The 16,996-nt window shown below is 50.1% G+C and overlaps 2 protein-coding genes across 5 annotated transcripts in view; both read left to right on the top strand.

Annotated features, from left to right (window-relative positions):
• The window catches only part of dock6 (dedicator of cytokinesis 6), a 77,936-nt gene extending 72,979 nt beyond the window's left edge, over positions 1-4,957 (top strand). For all 4 annotated transcript variants that reach the window (XM_031899435.1, XM_031899434.1, XM_031899433.1 and 1 more), the window contains 4 exons: positions 1,161-1,304; positions 1,476-1,582; positions 1,680-1,847; positions 1,986-4,957. In XM_031899435.1, coding sequence (XP_031755295.1) covers positions 1,161-1,304; positions 1,476-1,582; positions 1,680-1,847; positions 1,986-2,022 — 456 coding nt within the window. In that variant the 3' untranslated portion in view covers positions 2,023-4,957. The remainder of the gene's footprint in view (positions 1-1,160; positions 1,305-1,475; positions 1,583-1,679; positions 1,848-1,985) is intronic.
• Positions 4,958-9,033: 4,076 nt separating this feature from the next.
• Positions 9,034-16,996, top strand: part of kank2 (KN motif and ankyrin repeat domains 2) — a 44,670-nt gene continuing 36,707 nt past the window's right edge. Inside the window, exon 1 of the mRNA XM_018092551.2 lies at positions 9,034-9,123. The gene's annotated coding sequence lies outside the window, so the exon portion shown is untranslated. The remainder of the gene's footprint in view (positions 9,124-16,996) is intronic.

Here is a 16,996-nt window from a genome sequence, read left to right as displayed (position 1 = left end):
TCCCACCGACCCAGACCCGTTTCCAGGGCTGCCAATAGTGGGCCTGGTGGGTTTTTGGGTCTAAAGGGTCCTGGCCATACTGCACTTACTTGATTAGCCGGTCCCCTGCTATCCGTGAGCTACAGAGTTCGGAAGTGAGTGTGGATGCTTGGGTGCCTGCATCCTCTTTCCAGGAGGAAAGGTTAACTCCTGGTAGAGCTGCATGGGGATTGGATGGGCTTGGGTGGGGGGGGCGGGAATTAAACTTCACCCATCCAATCACTGTGCAGCTCTACTGGGATATAAACTTAAGTGAAAAAAGGAGCAGTACAGAAAGCTGTGTGGAAAGAGCATGCAGGCACCAGAGCTCTCTCCCTTCCCAAGTCTGCAGCTCATTGACAGCAGGGGGGCCCCGGCTAATAAAGTAAGTGCAGAACTGCAGGGCCCCTCTTGGGAGGGAAGATTCGTGACTGGGGTGGTGGGCCCCTGAGGTGACCAGAAAACCCCAGTGCAAATTGGGGATAGATCATTTTTACAGAAAAGATGATTAGAAGGATCAGTATTTAAGGGCAGGAGTGGAGACATGGAAGTCAGTTGGAGCTTAGGGATCATTTTGGGGATAGAGTAAGGTAGGCAGGTGAAGGAGTACACAATGAAGATAGAGGACTTAAGTGGAGCTCACAGGGGGCATAAGATAGTTGGAGAATAGAGATAGGACAGGGGAGACAGAGGGAGCTCAAGGATAGGAAATGGGACAGCAATCTGATAGGACAGGGGGCATAAGGCTGAGGAAAGGTGCACTTTTGCTAGCCTGGAGAAGGGTAGAGAAGGATCACAGGGTATGAAAATACTATTCTGGCACTTTGGAAAATTCTGCGCTTGTTGCTGAAGCAAGATTGGGAATGTATGGGGGTGCATAACAGAAGAATCAGCCAAATGGTGGTACATCGTTTAGAGTCTAGGGTCGTGGAATGGGCAAAGATAAGGCGAGAAGCCTGATACAGACGAATGAGAGAGAACAAGATGGAGGCAGTGTATCAGTATCAGTAGAGTTCTCTTCTAGTGTCTATAAGTACCCTGCTAATCCAACAGTGTGCCCATTCTTCCTCATCTATGAACCATAATCCCTGCACCCTATGGACTATTTTATATATATATGCCATTATGAACTATGCCATTAGGTGGTGCTCATCCCGGTAGAAGTGGCAATTGAAGACATGCAGAAGAAGACTCAGGAGCTGGCGTTTGCCACTCACCAGGACCCGGCTGATGCTAAGATGCTACAGATGGTGCTGCAGGGCTGCGTGGGCACAACAGTCAACCAGGTGATAGCGGCAGTCCTTTTCTGCCATGATTTGTGATTATAATGGAAATACAGATCAATACTGACTGGAATGTCTCGGCAGTAGGAGCCACCATGTTTTTTTTGTCTGTCTATCATCCCACCTAGAGAATGTCTGTCCATTATGTGCTGTGCTGCACTTCTTTTCTTTCAGGGCCCTCTGGAGGTGGCCCAGGTGTTTCTGTCTGAGATCCCAGAAGATCCGCGACTTTACCGACTCCATAATAAGCTGCGCTTGTGCTTCCGGGACTTCACCAAGAGGTGAGGAGACACTGAGGCATGGGGAGTGGTGCTGGAAAGCGGGCTTGGCTCAATTATTCCATGGTGATATTGATGTTGTGCTTGTGTGGCCCCACAGGTGTGAGGATGCCCTGAAAAAGAACAAAACTCTAATTGGTCCAGACCAGCGAGAATATCACAGGGAGCTGGAGAGGAACTATCAGAGGCTTAGAGAGGCTCTTGCCCCTTTAACGTCTCGGAGGATCCCACAACTCTATAATGACTTATTGCCCCACACTACTGCCAGGTAGGGTTTATATATGGCATAGCCAGTGAGAAGGTGACATGCACACCAGCTAGACCTTCTGCCTCAGAACCTGCACAGTGGGGTCAGTTAGTGACTGAGGATGAAGAACTATCTATAACTTCTTTCTCCTCTTTGCAGAGACTCTTTGAATCGCTCAAGTCGTATTGACGTTTGAGATGCTAAATGCCTTACTACTGCCCCTTTCTGATGAGGAACACTAACGAAGAGGATAAGCAGCAAGCAGGTCCGACAGGGATTTAAAATAGGCCTTGGCACTTTAAGTACACAGAGGCCCAACCAGCCTCCCATAGACCCAATAAATAGTGAGTGTCTATGGCATCTTACAGCAGCCCCTCTGGCATTTGCCTGAACCCACAGATTGCCAGTCCAAGCCTGTATAAAATCACTCAGAGCGGCCAGCCTCCATAGAGGCTAACTGGATGGCTGAAATGCAGAGTAGCTGGGCCCCGTGCCAGTTTGGGCTAAGTACAAAGCTTCCTCTTCTGTGTGAACTTGAGTCTAGGACCAGCGAGAGGCTTTGGACTTGTAAAAGGACAAGCAGTATGGTGGCTGAGAATGGTGTAACGGATAAATATGGATTTGCAAAAAGCTGGGATAGGGACAGGATTAACTGATTTCCCCGGTATATGTGAATGCATTCTGAATATGGCTACCATTCCACCCCCCCATGGCAGCAAGGACATTGCCGTTTAATTAATTCTGTTGACAGCTCAGGGAGAACTAAGCTCAGAGTGTTGCCAGCGAGACCACTGTGTCTGCCCCTTCTTACTGCCTGCGCTACTGCCATAGTGTCCATTATCCCCCATCCCACAAAAGTTTTGCACTGTAGGAAGGATCCTGTTCATGTCCGGTTACTGAGTTTGCCCTGTATCAGAGCCGCTGTGGTGTTTCTCCTCTTGTGCAGGGTTGTTGCACTCCCCTGATATGCTGCCACTCCATCCATGTTGCTCTTACTACTGTTACTTTGTGTGTCCTACTGATATTTAGTGTTTCTGTCTGTTTCCATCTCATTATCAGTTTTTCCTTGTTTTGTCACCCAATGGGACTGTCAATTCCTGTCACCCAGTGGGACTGCGTAACTGTCACATTATATTCTGTTGTCCACTGGCATTGTCGGTATCTGTTCTGTCACCCACTGGGACTGTGTCAGTATTACTGTCACTTCCTGTCCTGTCGCCCACTGGGACTGTGTCAATATCACTGTCACTTCCTGTCCTGTCACCCACTGGGACTGTGTCAGTATCACTGTCACTTCCTGTCCTGTCACCCACTGGGACTGTGTCAGTATCACTGTCACTTCCTGTCCTGTCGCCCACTGGAACTGTGTCAGTATCACTGTCACTTCCTGTCCTGTCACCCACTGGGACTGTGTCAGTATCACTGTCACTTCCTGTCCTGTCACCCACTGGGACTGTGTCAGTATCACTGTCACTTCCTGTCCTGTCGCCACTGGGACTGTGTGTTACTGACACTTCCTGTTTATTTTCCACTGGGACTGTGTGTCACTGACACTTCCTGTTTATTTTCCACTGGGACTGTGTGTCACTGACACTTCCTGTTTATTTTCCACTGGGACTGTGTGTTACTGTAACTTCCTGTTCTGTCGCCACTGGGACTGTGTGTCACTGTCACTTCCTGTTTATTTTCCATTGGGACTGTGTGTTACTGTCACTTCCTGTTCTGTCGCCACCGGGACTGTGTTTCACTGTCACTTCCTGTTTATTTGCCGCTGAGATTGTGTGTCACTGTCACTTCCTGTTTATTTGCCGCTGGGAGTGTGTGTCACTGTCACTCCTGTCCTGTCGCCACTTGGACTGTGTGTCACTGTCACTTCCTGTTTATTTGCCACTGGGACTGTGTGTCACTGTCACTTCCTGTTTATTTGCCGCTGGGAGTGTGTTACTGTCACTCCTGTCCTGTCACCACTGGGACTGTGTGCTATTGTCACTTCTTGTTCTGTCGCCACTGGGACTGTGTGTCACTGTCACTTCTTGTTCTGTCGCCACTGGGACTGTGTGTCACTGTCACTTCCTGTTTATATGCCACTGGGACTGTGTGTCACTGTCACTTCCTGTTTATATGCCACTGGGACTGTGTGTTACTGTCACTCCTGTCCTGTCACCACTGGGACTGTGTGCTATTGTCACTTCTTGTTCTGTCGCCACTGGGACTGTGTGTCACTGTCACTTCTTGTTCTGTCGCCACTGGGACTGTGTGTCACTGTCACTTCCTGTTTATATGCCACTGGGACTGTGTGTCACTGTCACTTCCTGTTTATATGCCACTGGGACTGTGTGTTACTGTCACTCCTGTCCTGTCGCCACTGGGACTGTGTGTCACTGTCACTTCCTGTTTATATGCCACTGGGACTGTGTGTTACTGTCACTTCCTGGTTATATGCCACTGGGACTGTGTGTTACTGTCAATCCTGTCCTGTCGCCACTGGGACTGTGTGTCACTATTACTTCCTGTTCTGTCGCCACTGGGACTGTGTGTCACTGTCACTTCCTGTTTATATGCCACTGGGACTGTGTGTCACTGTCACTTCCTGTTTATATGCCACTCCACTGGGACTGTGTGTCACTGTCACTTCCTGTTTATATGCCACTCCACTGGGACTGTGTGTCACTGTCACTTCCTGTTTATATGCCACTCCACTGGGAGTGTGTGTCACTGTCACTCCTGTCCTGTTGCCACTGGGACTGTGTGTTACTGTCACTTCCTGCTCTGTTTCCTGTTCTGTTTCCCCAGGAAATTGTGAGTATCACTGCCACTTCCTGTTCTGTTCCCCTGGGATTATGTCAGAATCACTGTCACTTCCTGCTGTCACCCAGTGGGACTGTGTCAGTGTCCCTTTCTGTTCTGTCACCCAGTGGGACTGTGTTAGTATCACTGCCATTTCCTGCTCTTTTACCCCCTGGGACTGTGTGTCACTGCCCCTTCCTGTTCTGTCACCCGATGGGACCCCAGTTTGTCACCCAGGGTGATTGGCTTTGCCCAGTGCCACTTCCTGTTCCCAGTCACTGTTACCCGCTGACACACATTAAATATATGAGCCGTTTGTTTTGTAATAAAATTCTTGTAGTGTGGCGCTTGTGTGACTTATATATGACTTCTGTGACTTATACATATAATGAACTGACTCCCTGTACTGCCCACCCCCAGTATAAGCGGGAGAGAGCCCACCTAAATATGAGGGCTGCCCCTGTGCTCCTTTACACCCCAGCCACATATCAGTGCACGGCTACTTTAGATGCAGTGCAGGCTGCAGCACACATGCAGGATTTTATGCTAAGTTTTAAAGAGGCAGCATCCCAATGAACAGGGTTTCTGCTCTGTCCCTTTAAGTACATGCTGATGCGCCGGAACCCCCGGCCCGACAGATGAACAATGAACTGATTTAGTCAATTTGCCATAAAGTGGAACAAGTTTAAATGTCCGCATTCATTATGGCAACTGACTGCTCCCTGGCACACAGCTCGGAGCGATGGCTCTGCCGGCAGTGCAGCTGTCACGGGCCCCCTGCGCCCAATCCTCTGCTTAAACACTGCTGCTCAACATATCCCTGCATACTGTAACATAACAAGCGGTAAGCATGCTGGGAGTTGTAGTCCAACATCATCAGGGTTTTATTTCCAAAGCAGTATTGCTCATTAATACTGTTCCCCATTTCTCCAGGTGCCATTAAAATGCAAAAGAATTCTCCAATGGGAATCCCAGCAGCTAAAGCCCAGCAATAATGTTCAGCTGCAAAGATCAAAGCACACAAGCTCTATGGTAAATTTTTCATAGTTTTCATATATATATATATATTATCCCTTATAATACATGAGTTCCCTGACTGCTAATATCCTTATCATTTACAGTAGGGGGTACATTATCCCTTATAATACATGAGTGATACTCAGAGTTCCCTGTATAACTCAGCCTGCAGCCTTGTGCCTTTATATGGGGGGCACAGAACCCCTCAGTGACTGCTAATATCCTTATCATTTACAGTAGGGGGTACATTATCCCTTATAATACATGAGTGATACTCAGAGTTCCCTGTATAACTCAGCCTGCAGCCTTGTGCCTTTATATGGGCACAGAACCCCTCAGTGACTGCTAATATCCTTATCATTTACAGTAGGGGGTACATTATCCCTTATAATACATGAGTGATACTCAGAGTTCCCTGTATAACTCAGCCTGCAGCCTTGTGCCTTTATATGGGCACAGAACCCCTCAGTGACTGCTAATATCCTTATCATTTACAGTAGGGGGTACATTATCCCTTATAATACATGAGTGATACTCAGAGTTCCCTGTATAACTCAGCCTGCAGCCTTGTGCCTTTATATGGGCACAGAACCCCTCAGTGACTGCTAATATCCTTATCATTTACAGTAGGGGGTACATTATCCCTTATAATACATGAGTGATACTCAGAGTTCCCTGTATAACTCAGCCTGCAGCCTTGTGCCTTTATATGGGCACAGAACCCCTCAGTGACTGCTAATATCCTTATCATTTACAGTAGGGGGTACATTATCCCTTATAATACATGAGTGATACTCAGAGTTCCCTGTATAACTCAGCCTGCAGCCTTGTGCCTTTATATGGGCACAGAACCCCTCAGTGACTGCTAATATCCTTATCATTTACAGTAGGGGGTACATGCGGTTCATCCACTTCTGCCCACTAATGCCCCTATCATGCCTAAGATCTCTACAGACCTATTTGTATGACAAAATTGTTCTATAATAATTCACCCCCAGTTGGCATTGAATAGCGAATAACTGGCTCACAGCATGGAAGCTGTTGGGCTGCAGGTATGAGGAATTAACTTGCAGATATATGAATCTATACCCAGGGCTGCCATCAGAAAATGTGGGGCCCCGTACATGTTATTTATATGGGGCCCCCATGAACACAAGTGCATAATACTAAAGTTTTGCCCACACCCCCTGTGTGTGCAATATAAACAGCTGATGTTACTCTATAATAAGCCGTTCATATAAAGAGTTCCATTGATTAATCAGTGCTAATCAGTCAGTCAGTTCATTGGGGCAGTGGAGTTTGCCCTGAGTTTCTTTGTATTGTTGGTCAGTGGAGTTGCCCCCCTGCCTGCCCACTCAGGCCTCTCTGTATTGTATTTTACTAAATACACAAGTTTTTAGGCAGGTTACTGTCTTGGGAAAACATATTTTTGTAAAAACCCCTCAGTTAATAGAGTTTTTCCCATGGGGCTAGCCATATTCTTCATTTCCCAGGGTGTCTATAGTAAGAATTGGGACTCCTCCAGTTACATGGGAGTAGGAGAAACAATAGGTTAGCTGAAAGCAGTTCTAATGTGTAGCGCTGGCTGAAAGCTCAGACTCAGGCACAATGCACTGAGATGGCGCCTACACACCAATATTACAGCTACAAATACATTTGTTGGTTCAAGAATTAAAGTGTAAATGGCAGAGGGAATTATTTGCTGGGTAACAGTGTCATTTAGAAATAAAAAGTACCCCATAAAAATCAGAATCCCTTTAAGGAACCTTATGAGCCCGGATACATACAGTATAATTCATTCCCACGCAGATGGGAGCCCGGTTACATACGGTATAATTCATCCCCACACAGATGGGAGCCCGGTTACATACGGTATAATTCATTCCCACGCAGATGGGAGCCCGGTTACATACGGTATAATTCATTCCCACGCAGATGGGAGCCCGGTTACATACGGTATAATTCATTCCCACGCAGATGGGAGCCCGGTTACATACGGTATAATTCATTCCCACGCAGATGGGAGCCCGGTTACATACGGTATAATTCATTCCCACGCAGATGGGAGCCCGGATACATACGGTATAATTCATTCCCACGCAGATGGGAGCCCGGTTACATACGGTATAATTCATTCCCACGCAGATGGGAGCCCGGTTACATACGGTATAATTCATTCCCACGCAGATGGGAGCCCGGTTACATACGGTATAATTCATTCCCACGCAGATGGGAGCCCGGTTACATACGGTATAATTCATTCCCACGCAGATGGGAGCCCGGTTACATACGGTATAATTCATTCCCACGCAGATGGGAGCCCGGTTACATATGGTATAATTCATTCCCACGCAGATGGGAGCCCGGTTACATACGGTATAATTCATTCCCACGCAGATGGGAGCCCGGTTACATACAGTATAATTCATTCCCACGCAGATGGGAGCCTGGCTACATACGGTATAATTCATTCCCACGCAGATGGGAGCCCGGTTACATATGGTATAATTCATTCCCAGGCAGATGGGAGCCCGGATACATACGGTATAATTCATTCCCACGCAGTATAATTCATTCCCACGCAGATGGGAGCCCGGATACATACGGTATAATTCATTCCCACGCAGATGGGAGCCCGGATACATACGCTATAATTAATTCCCACGCAGATGGGAGCCCGGCTACATACGGTATAATTCATTCCCGCGCAGATGGGAGCCCGGCTACATACGGTATAATTCATCCCCACACAGTATAATTCATTCCCACACAGTATAATTCATTCCCACACAGTATAATTCATTCCCACACAGTATAATTCATTCCCACACAGTATAATTCATTCCCACGCAGATGGGAGCCCGGATACATACGGTATAATTCATTCCCACGCAGATGGGAGCCCGGATACATACGGTATAATTCATTCCCACGCAGATGGGAGCCCGGATACATACGGTATAATTCATTCCCACACAGATGGGAGCCCGGCTACATACGGTATAATTCATTCCCACACAGTATAATTCATTCCCACGCAGATGGGAGCCCGGCTACATACGGTATAATTCATTGCCACGCAGATGGGAGCCCGGCTACATACGGTATAATTCATTCCCACGCAGTATAATTCATTCCCACACAGTATAATTCATTCCCACACAGTATAATTCATTCCCACACAGTATAATTCATTCCCACACAGATATGAGGGAGTCCAGGAATGGAGACTATTTTACCCCCCAACATTCCATCAGTGAGTCCCTGTAGCACCTCACTATGGGGAAGGATTTTATTTGCCATTTAGCCCCTTTGCTCGCCCATTCCGTCCCATTCCCAGCGGTAATTACCCCCGTGTCCCTTTAAGAGCAGCCGCGGAGCTGTTGGGGGCGGGGCCGGAGGGGGTCCCAGTTACAGGGAGAGTTTTGGGAGCGGAGTGGATGAGGAGAGGCAGAGAGAGGAGGCAGGAGGGATCCCGCGTACGAACCGTTGGGTGAGTCTCTATTCTGATAGCTGCGGGCATTAACCCGGCAAGTGGGGGGCTAATAATGTCCCGGACACCCCATGGCACCCAGAAATGGGAGGTGGGGGGCTCTAATCCCTTCCCTGCCCCCCGTCTCCAAAGGATGAAGATCAGGAGAGTGCGCTAACTATAACCAGATGTGCGCCAGCATCACTATGTATGAGCGCTGCCAGTAGGGGCGCTGCGCACTGCGCATTGGGGCTAATGATGCCCCCACTTATACCCTCATAGCAACACCCCAACTTCATTAGAGCCCCTAATATTGGGGGGCAGCATTGTGGGTTAGTTTGCCTTTCCGTGGGATGTTCTGCAGCTTCCAAAAATCTGCACTGTGGGTTCCCACTCAGGATTCTCTCACTGTAGGATTATCTGACTGGGGGGGGGGGGGGGGGTCGGAGTGTAATTGCCATCTGCACAGACTCTGTAGCCCCCAGAGAATATTGTAGGGGGGGGGGCAAATACTTGCCTCCAGCTGTTGTGGCTAAACTTCAGCTCCTAGTAATATGAGCTTGGGCTGCTGGGGCATGCTGGGAGTTGTAGTCCAGCAACCAGAGGCTTGTCTCAACCCTATGCAACCCCACTTTGGCTTTAATGTTTATTGGGCTTAAATGGCCCCTCTGTAAGATTCTCTCCCGGTCAATGTTTGAGCTCATTTTCTGTATTTAGCAAAACTTTCCCAAAACAAAACAAAAAATTGTAGTTGCAATTAGTGGCCATAGAGTCGGCTCGGCCGCACAGAGGGGTAGAAAGGGGCTGTGTGATTGGTTCCTGGGTTTTAGTGGTAAATGTGGGAGAGGAATTCCCTGCCCCCTCCCGGAGTATCTGCCAGAAGCTTTATGGATTCCAGATTTCCCCACTGGGCTGTCAGCGACCCACCCTGGGCAAGCAAACTGCCGGCATGGGGGGCACGGGCAAAGTTGCCCCCACTGGGCTGTCAGCAACCCACCCTGGGCAAGCAAACTGCCGGCATGGGGGGCACGGGGGAAGTTGCCCCCATTGGGCTGTCAGTGACCCACCCTGGGCAAGCAAACTGCCGGCATGGGGGGCACGGGCGAAGTTGCCCCCACTGGGCTGTCAGCGACCCACCCTGGGCAAGCAAACTGCAGGCATGGGGGGGCACGGGGGAAGTTGCCCCCACTGGGCTGTCAGCGACCCACCCTGGGCAAGCAAACTGCCGGCATGGGGGGCACGGGCAAAGTTGCCCCCACTGGGCTGTAAGCGACCCACCCTGGGCAAGCAAACTGCCGGCATGGGGGGCACGGGGGAAGTTGCCCCCATTGGGCTGTCAGTGACCCACCCTGGGCAAGCAAACTGCCGGCATGGGGGGCACGGGCGAAGTTGCCCCCATTGGGCTGTCAGCGACCCACCCTGGGCAAGCAAACTGCAGGCATGGGGGGCACGGGCGAAGTTGCCCCCATTGGGCTGTCAGCGACCCACCCTGGGCAAGCAAACTGCCGGCATGGGGGGGCATGGGCAAAGTTGTCCCCACTGGGCTGTAAGCGACCCACCCTGGGCAAGCAAACTGCCGGCATGGGGGGCACGGGCAAAGTTGCCCCCATTGGGCTGTAAGCGACCCTCCCTGGGCAAGCAAACTGCCGGCATGGGGGGCACGGGCAAAGTTGCCCCCATTGGGCTGTAAGCGACCCACCCTGGGCAAGCAAACTGCCGGCATGGGGGGCACGAGGCGAAGTTTCCCCCACTGGGCTGTCAGTGACCCACCCTGGGCAAGCAAACTGCAGGCATGGGAGGGGGCACTCTTCCAGGGGGACACAGGGGCCACTGCTTCTCTGCTGATGTTTCAAGTGTTGGTACAAGTAGGAAGATTTCTTGCAGGGGTGGGCAATAATTGTGTAGGTTTCCATTTTTTCCCACAACTGTCCCAGCAACTTATGTCCCCCTCGGAAACACGTAAAAAAGTTAATTTTAATTTAGGGGAATGTTAAAATCTATAGTGGGGTGCCAATTTACTAGACTGCCCCCCCCCCTCCCCGCCCAGTGACCAAAATTGCTTGCTTTATACCCCAGCTAGACACACACCCCCATTTTTTTTTAAAAATGTACCAGGCCAGGGTACTTTCCCTCAGCCACACCTCCATCTTCTTTCATTTGCCCAGGGACCCCTCGCTGGATACACACAGACTGTACTAATGCAGGGCCCTGGTACCTATATTGGCCCCCAAGGGCCACAGTGGATCTAAATACAGCCCTATACTAGTCTGCTCAATGGCCAATCAGGGGTCCGGCAAGGGAAAATGAAAAGAAGGAGGGGGAGTGGCCCCTGGCCGTGGCAGCACTGGGGTTCCTACCTTATTGAATAGGTTTTCCTCTGCTTTTATTGGCCCTGATGATATTAAAGTGGGCGGAACCTTTATTAATGATTTGCTAAAATGTTGTGTTGTGCCCGAAATCCGGGAGCCCCGGGGGGTGGGAATGTTATCCCCCCCGCTCTTATGGAACGGACACTCTATAGAAATCTATTCTGTTTTGGCCACAGACAGTGCAGTAAAAGAGCTTTGATATTTGTCACTCTGTGATGTCATAGAGTGACATATAATAGACTGACAAATATATAGCTCTTGTGTATGATGATATATTTCGTAACAGTCAGTCAGCATACGCACAGCTTTACTTTATATACTATACTGTCATCCATATACCCTATATACAGACTCCTCTGATCTACTGTTATCTATTAGGCCCCTCCCCTCTGCTGTTCATTGGTGGGCATTGCATGACATCTGTCAGTCAATCGCTGATGTGTAAAAAAAATGCATGGAGAAAACAATCTCTTATATTGGGTGAGTGATACTTTTATATGGGCACAGAACCCCTCAGTGACTTCTAATATCCTTATCATTTACAGTAGGGGGTAGATTATCCCTTATAATACATGAGTGATACTCAGAGTTCCCTGTATAATTCAGCCTGCAGCCTTGTGCCTTTATATGGGCACAGAACCCCTCAGTGACTGCTAATATCCTTATCATTTACAGTAGGGGGTACATTATCCCTTATAATACATGAGTGATACTCAGAGTTCCCTGTATAACTCAGCCTGCAGCCTTGTGCCTTTATATGGGCACAGAACCCCTCAGTGACTGCTAATATCCTTATCATTTACAGTAGGGGGTACATTATCCCTTATAATACATGAGTGATACTCAGAGTTCCCTGTATAACTCAGCCTGCAGCCTTGTGCCTTTATATGGGGGGCACAGAACCCCTCAGTGACTGCTAATATCCTTATCATTTACAGTAGGGGGTACATTATCCTTATAATACATGAGTGATACTCAGAGTTCCCTGTATAACTCAGCCTGCAGCCTTGTGCCTTTATATGGGGGGCACAGAACCCCTCAGTGACTGCTAATATCCTTATCATTTACAGTAGGGGGTACATTATCCCTTATAATACATGAGTGATACTCAGAGTTCCCTGTATAACTCAGCCTGCAGCCTTGTGCCTTTATATGGGCACAGAACCCCTCAGTGACTGCTAATATCCTTATCATTTACAGTAGGGGGTACATTATCCCTTATAATACATGAGTGATACTCAGAGTTCCCTGTATAACTCAGCCTGCAGCCTTGTGCCTTTATATGGGCACAGAACCCCTCAGTGACTGCTAATATCCTTATCATTTACAGTAGGGGGTACATTATCCCTTATAATACATGAGTGATACTCAGAGTTCCCTGTATAACTCAGCCTGCAGCCTTGTGCCTTTATATGGGGGGCACAGAACCCCTCAGTGACTGCTAATATCCTTATCATTTACAGTAGGGGGTACATTATCCCTTATAATACATGAGTGATACTCAGAGTTCCCTGTATAACTCAGCCTGCAGCCTTGTGCCTTTATATGGGCACAGAACCCCTCAGTGACTGCTAATATCCTTATCATTTACAGTAGGGGGTACATTATCCCTTATAATACATGAGTGATACTCAGAGTTCCCTGTATAACTCAGCCTGCAGCCTTGTGCCTTTATATGGGGGGCACAGAACCCCTCAGTGACTGCTAATATCCTTATCATTTACAGTAGGGGGTACATTATCCCTTATAATACATGAGTGATACTCAGAGTTCCCTGTATAACTCAGCCTGCAGCCTTGTGCCTTTATATGGGCACAGAACCCCTCAGTGACTGCTAATATCCTTATCATTTACAGTAGGGGGTACATTACTGGCATTATATAAGACACTTGTGGGCTGGGTTATTGGGATAAGGAGTTACAGGGACAATAAGGCACTCAGGGGCGGGGTTACTGGAATAAGGAGTTACAGGGACAATAAGGCACTCAGGGGCGGGGTTACTGGAATAAGGAGTTACAGGGGCAATAAGGCACTCAGGGGCGGGGTTACTGGAATAAGGAGTTACAGGGACAATAAGGCACTCAGGGGCGGGGTTACTGGAATAAGGAGTTACAGGGGCAATAAGGCACTCAGGGGCGGGGTTACTGGAATAAGGAGTTACAGGGACAATAAGGCACTCAGGGGCGGGGTTACTGGAATAAGGAGTTACAGGGACAATAAGGCACTCAGGGGCGGGGTTACTGGAATAAGGAGTTACAGGGACAATAAGGCACTCAGGGGCGGGGTTACTGGAATAAGGAGTTACAGGGACAATAAGGCACTCAGGGGCGGGGTTACTGGAATAAGGAGTTACAGGAGCAATAAGGCACTCAGGGGCGGGGTTATTGGAATAAGGAGTTACAGGGGCAATAAGGCACTCAGGGGCGGGGTTACTGGAATAAGGAGTTACAGGGACAATAAGGCACTCAGGGGCGGGGTTACTGGAATAAGGAGTTACAGGAGCAATAAGGCACTCAGGGGCGGGGTTACTGGAATAAGGAGTTACAGGGGCAATAAGGCACTCAGGGGCGGGGTTACTGGAATAAGGAGTTACAGGGGCAATAAGGCACTCAGGGGCGGGGTTACTGGAATAATGAGGCACTCAGGGGCGGGGTTACTGGGGCGGATCTGTACAAGGACAGGTAGATGGCACTTGTTCATGGAGGAACATCTGGGACACAGATGGTGGGATCACAGTTACAGCCAGAATACTAGAACCCTCCACCCTGTTTAATGAGAGCGAGAGATGGAGAATGGGAGGGTGGTGGAAAGAAAGGGCTGAGAAAAGGGAAAGGAGACAGATGGGGGGGGGGGGGTGAGGAAAACAAGGTGGGGAGATCACAGGGGAAGGAGGGAAGTTTAGAAAGAAAACATAATTTGATGAAGGAAAAAGAAATCAGGTACTGAGGGAGAGAGGAGAGGGGGAAGGAGAGGCTGAAGAAGGGAATGAGAAAGCAGATGAGGAGGGGAGAATGGGGGGGGGGGTGGAATTAGGAGCAATGAGTAATGGAGAATATGGGGCACTAATAAACAGAATCAGTGAATGGGCCCAAAGCACTCAGTCCGGTCCTGTCCTCTGATTGGCTTCTTGGGGGAGCGCAGCGCAGGCACCTAGGGGGGCCCTGCATAGAGTTAATACCCAGTGGGCTCCACATGAGCAGGCAGGTTAGATTGTCAGCTCTTCAGCTCCCAGGTGATACCCCGGGGTAAGTGCAGTGACAGCAGAGAGTAATGTCGGCTGGGGAGTCAGTGATTTCATTTATTTCCTTTATTTCTAACCGTATTCTCCGGTACAAGTTGCAGAAGTCATGTAGGGCGGGTTCTATAAAACCCTATAAGTACCGTATATATTGGAGAAGCATGGGGAAGGGCCGGCCCCTAGCTCCAGGGGCCCCTATAGTACCGTATATATGGGAGAAGCAGAGGGAAGGGCCAGCCCCTAGCTCCAGGGGCCACTATAGTACCGTATATATGGGAGAAGCATGGGGAAGGGCCAGCCCCTAGCTCCAGGGGCCCCTATAGTACCGTATATATGGGAGAAGCAGAGGGAAGGGCCGGCCCCTAGCTCCAGGGGCCACTATAGTACCGTATATATGGGAGAAGCACGGGGAAGGGCCGGCCCCTAGCTCCAGGGGCCCCTATAGTACTGTATATATGGGAGAAGCACGGGGAAGGGCCGGCCCCTAGCTCCAGGGGCCCCTATAGTACTGTATATATGGGAGAAGCAGAGGGAAGGGCCAGCCCCTAGCTCCAGGGGCCACTATAGTACCGTATATATGGGAGAAGCATGGGGAAGGGCCGGCCCCTAGCTTCAGGGGTCCCTATAGTACCGTATATATGGGAGAAGCAGAGGGAAGGGCCAGCCCCTAGCTCCAGGGGCCACTATAGTACCGTATATATGGGAGAAGCATGGGGAAGGGCCGGCCCCTAGCTCCAGGGGCCCCTATAGTACCGTATATATGGGAGAAGCAGAGGGAAGGGCCAGCCCCTAGCTCCAGGGGCCACTATAGTACCGTATATATGGGAGAAGCATGGGGAAGGGCCGGCCCCTAGCTCCCGGGGTCCCTATAGTACCGTATATATGGGAGAAGCACGGGGAAGGGCCGGCCCCTAGCTCCAGGGGTCCCTATAGTACCGTATATATGGGAGAAGCACGGGGAAGGGCCGGCCCCTAGCTCCAGGGGTCCCTATAGTACCATATATATGGGAGAAGCAGGGGGAAGGGCCGGCCCCTAGCTCCCGGGGCCCCTATAGTACTGTATATATGGGAGAAGCACGGGGAAGGGCCGGCCCCTAGCTCCAGGGGCCCCTATAGTACTGTATATATGGGAGAAGCACGGGGAAGGGCCAGCCCCTAGCTCCAGGGGCCACTATAGTACCGTATATATAGGAGAAGCAGAGGGAAGGGCCAGCCCCTAGCTCCAGGGGCCACTATAGTACCGTATATATGGGAGAAGCACGGGGAAGGGCCAGCCCCTAGCTCCCGGGGCCCCGATAGTACCGTATATATGGGAGAAGCACGGGGAAGGGCCGGCCCCTAGCTCCAGGGGCCCCTATAGTACTGTATATATGGGAGAAGCACGGGGAAGGGCCGGCCCCTAGCTCCAGGGGCCCCTATAGTACCGTATATATGGGAGAAGCACGGGGAAGGGCCAGCCCCTAGCTCCCGGGGCCCCGATAGTACCGTATATATGGGAGAAGCACGGGGAAGGGCCGGCCCCTAGCTCCAGGGGCCCCTATAGTACCATATATATGGGAGAAGCACGGGAAGGGCCGGCCCCTAGCTCCAGGGGCCCCTATAGTATAAACACAGAGCAGGAATGCTGCCTGGGAGCAATTAGGCTAATGCAGTGCTGGCCTGTGGCAAGCGGCCCACACCAAATATTTATTTTCTCTTCATTATCCTTCCCCCAAATAAACAGTTCCTGTGGTTCAGGAGAAGTGTCAGGACCCCCCATAAAGGCTATGCCCCACCCCAGATAAGTGCCCGGGGGGGCGTCTCAGGTTTATATATTACAGGGATCAGAAGGCACAAACCAGCACCCACCCAATGCCACCCATTCACTCCAATGGCATCTGCCTGTCACTGCCCAAAGGGTGGGGGCCCACTTGTGTATTTTCATGGTCAGAATTTACAGTGTGTCCCCCCCCCCAATGTGTTTTTCTTGATGGGAACAAGTGAGTCACACGCTGAGACTGCTGAGAGAGTGCGAAGGGAGAGAGAAATAAGGGAGGTGGAGTGGCAGCAACCGAGAGGGAGGATGTGAGAGAAGCCACAGAGAGAAGGGATGGGGCACGACTGGGCATGAGATAAGATTGTGGCACTGAGGCCGACTGCCAGCCTCGAGGGGGGGGTGGAAATGGTCCTGATAATGAGAGCAATAAGGGAAGCCAGTCCCTGAAATACGTGTCCCAGCATCCCCTGACAGCCAATAATCCCTTCCCAGAGGCACCATCTCTCCCTACTATACCTGCTATCCCACAGC

Source organism: Xenopus tropicalis, chromosome 3, assembly GCF_000004195.4.
Source record: "Xenopus tropicalis strain Nigerian chromosome 3, UCB_Xtro_10.0, whole genome shotgun sequence".
Lineage (NCBI taxonomy): Eukaryota > Metazoa > Chordata > Amphibia > Anura > Pipidae > Xenopus > Xenopus tropicalis.
The sequence above is the reverse complement of the archived record's forward strand: the minus strand, read 5'-3'. Positions and strand labels throughout refer to the sequence as shown.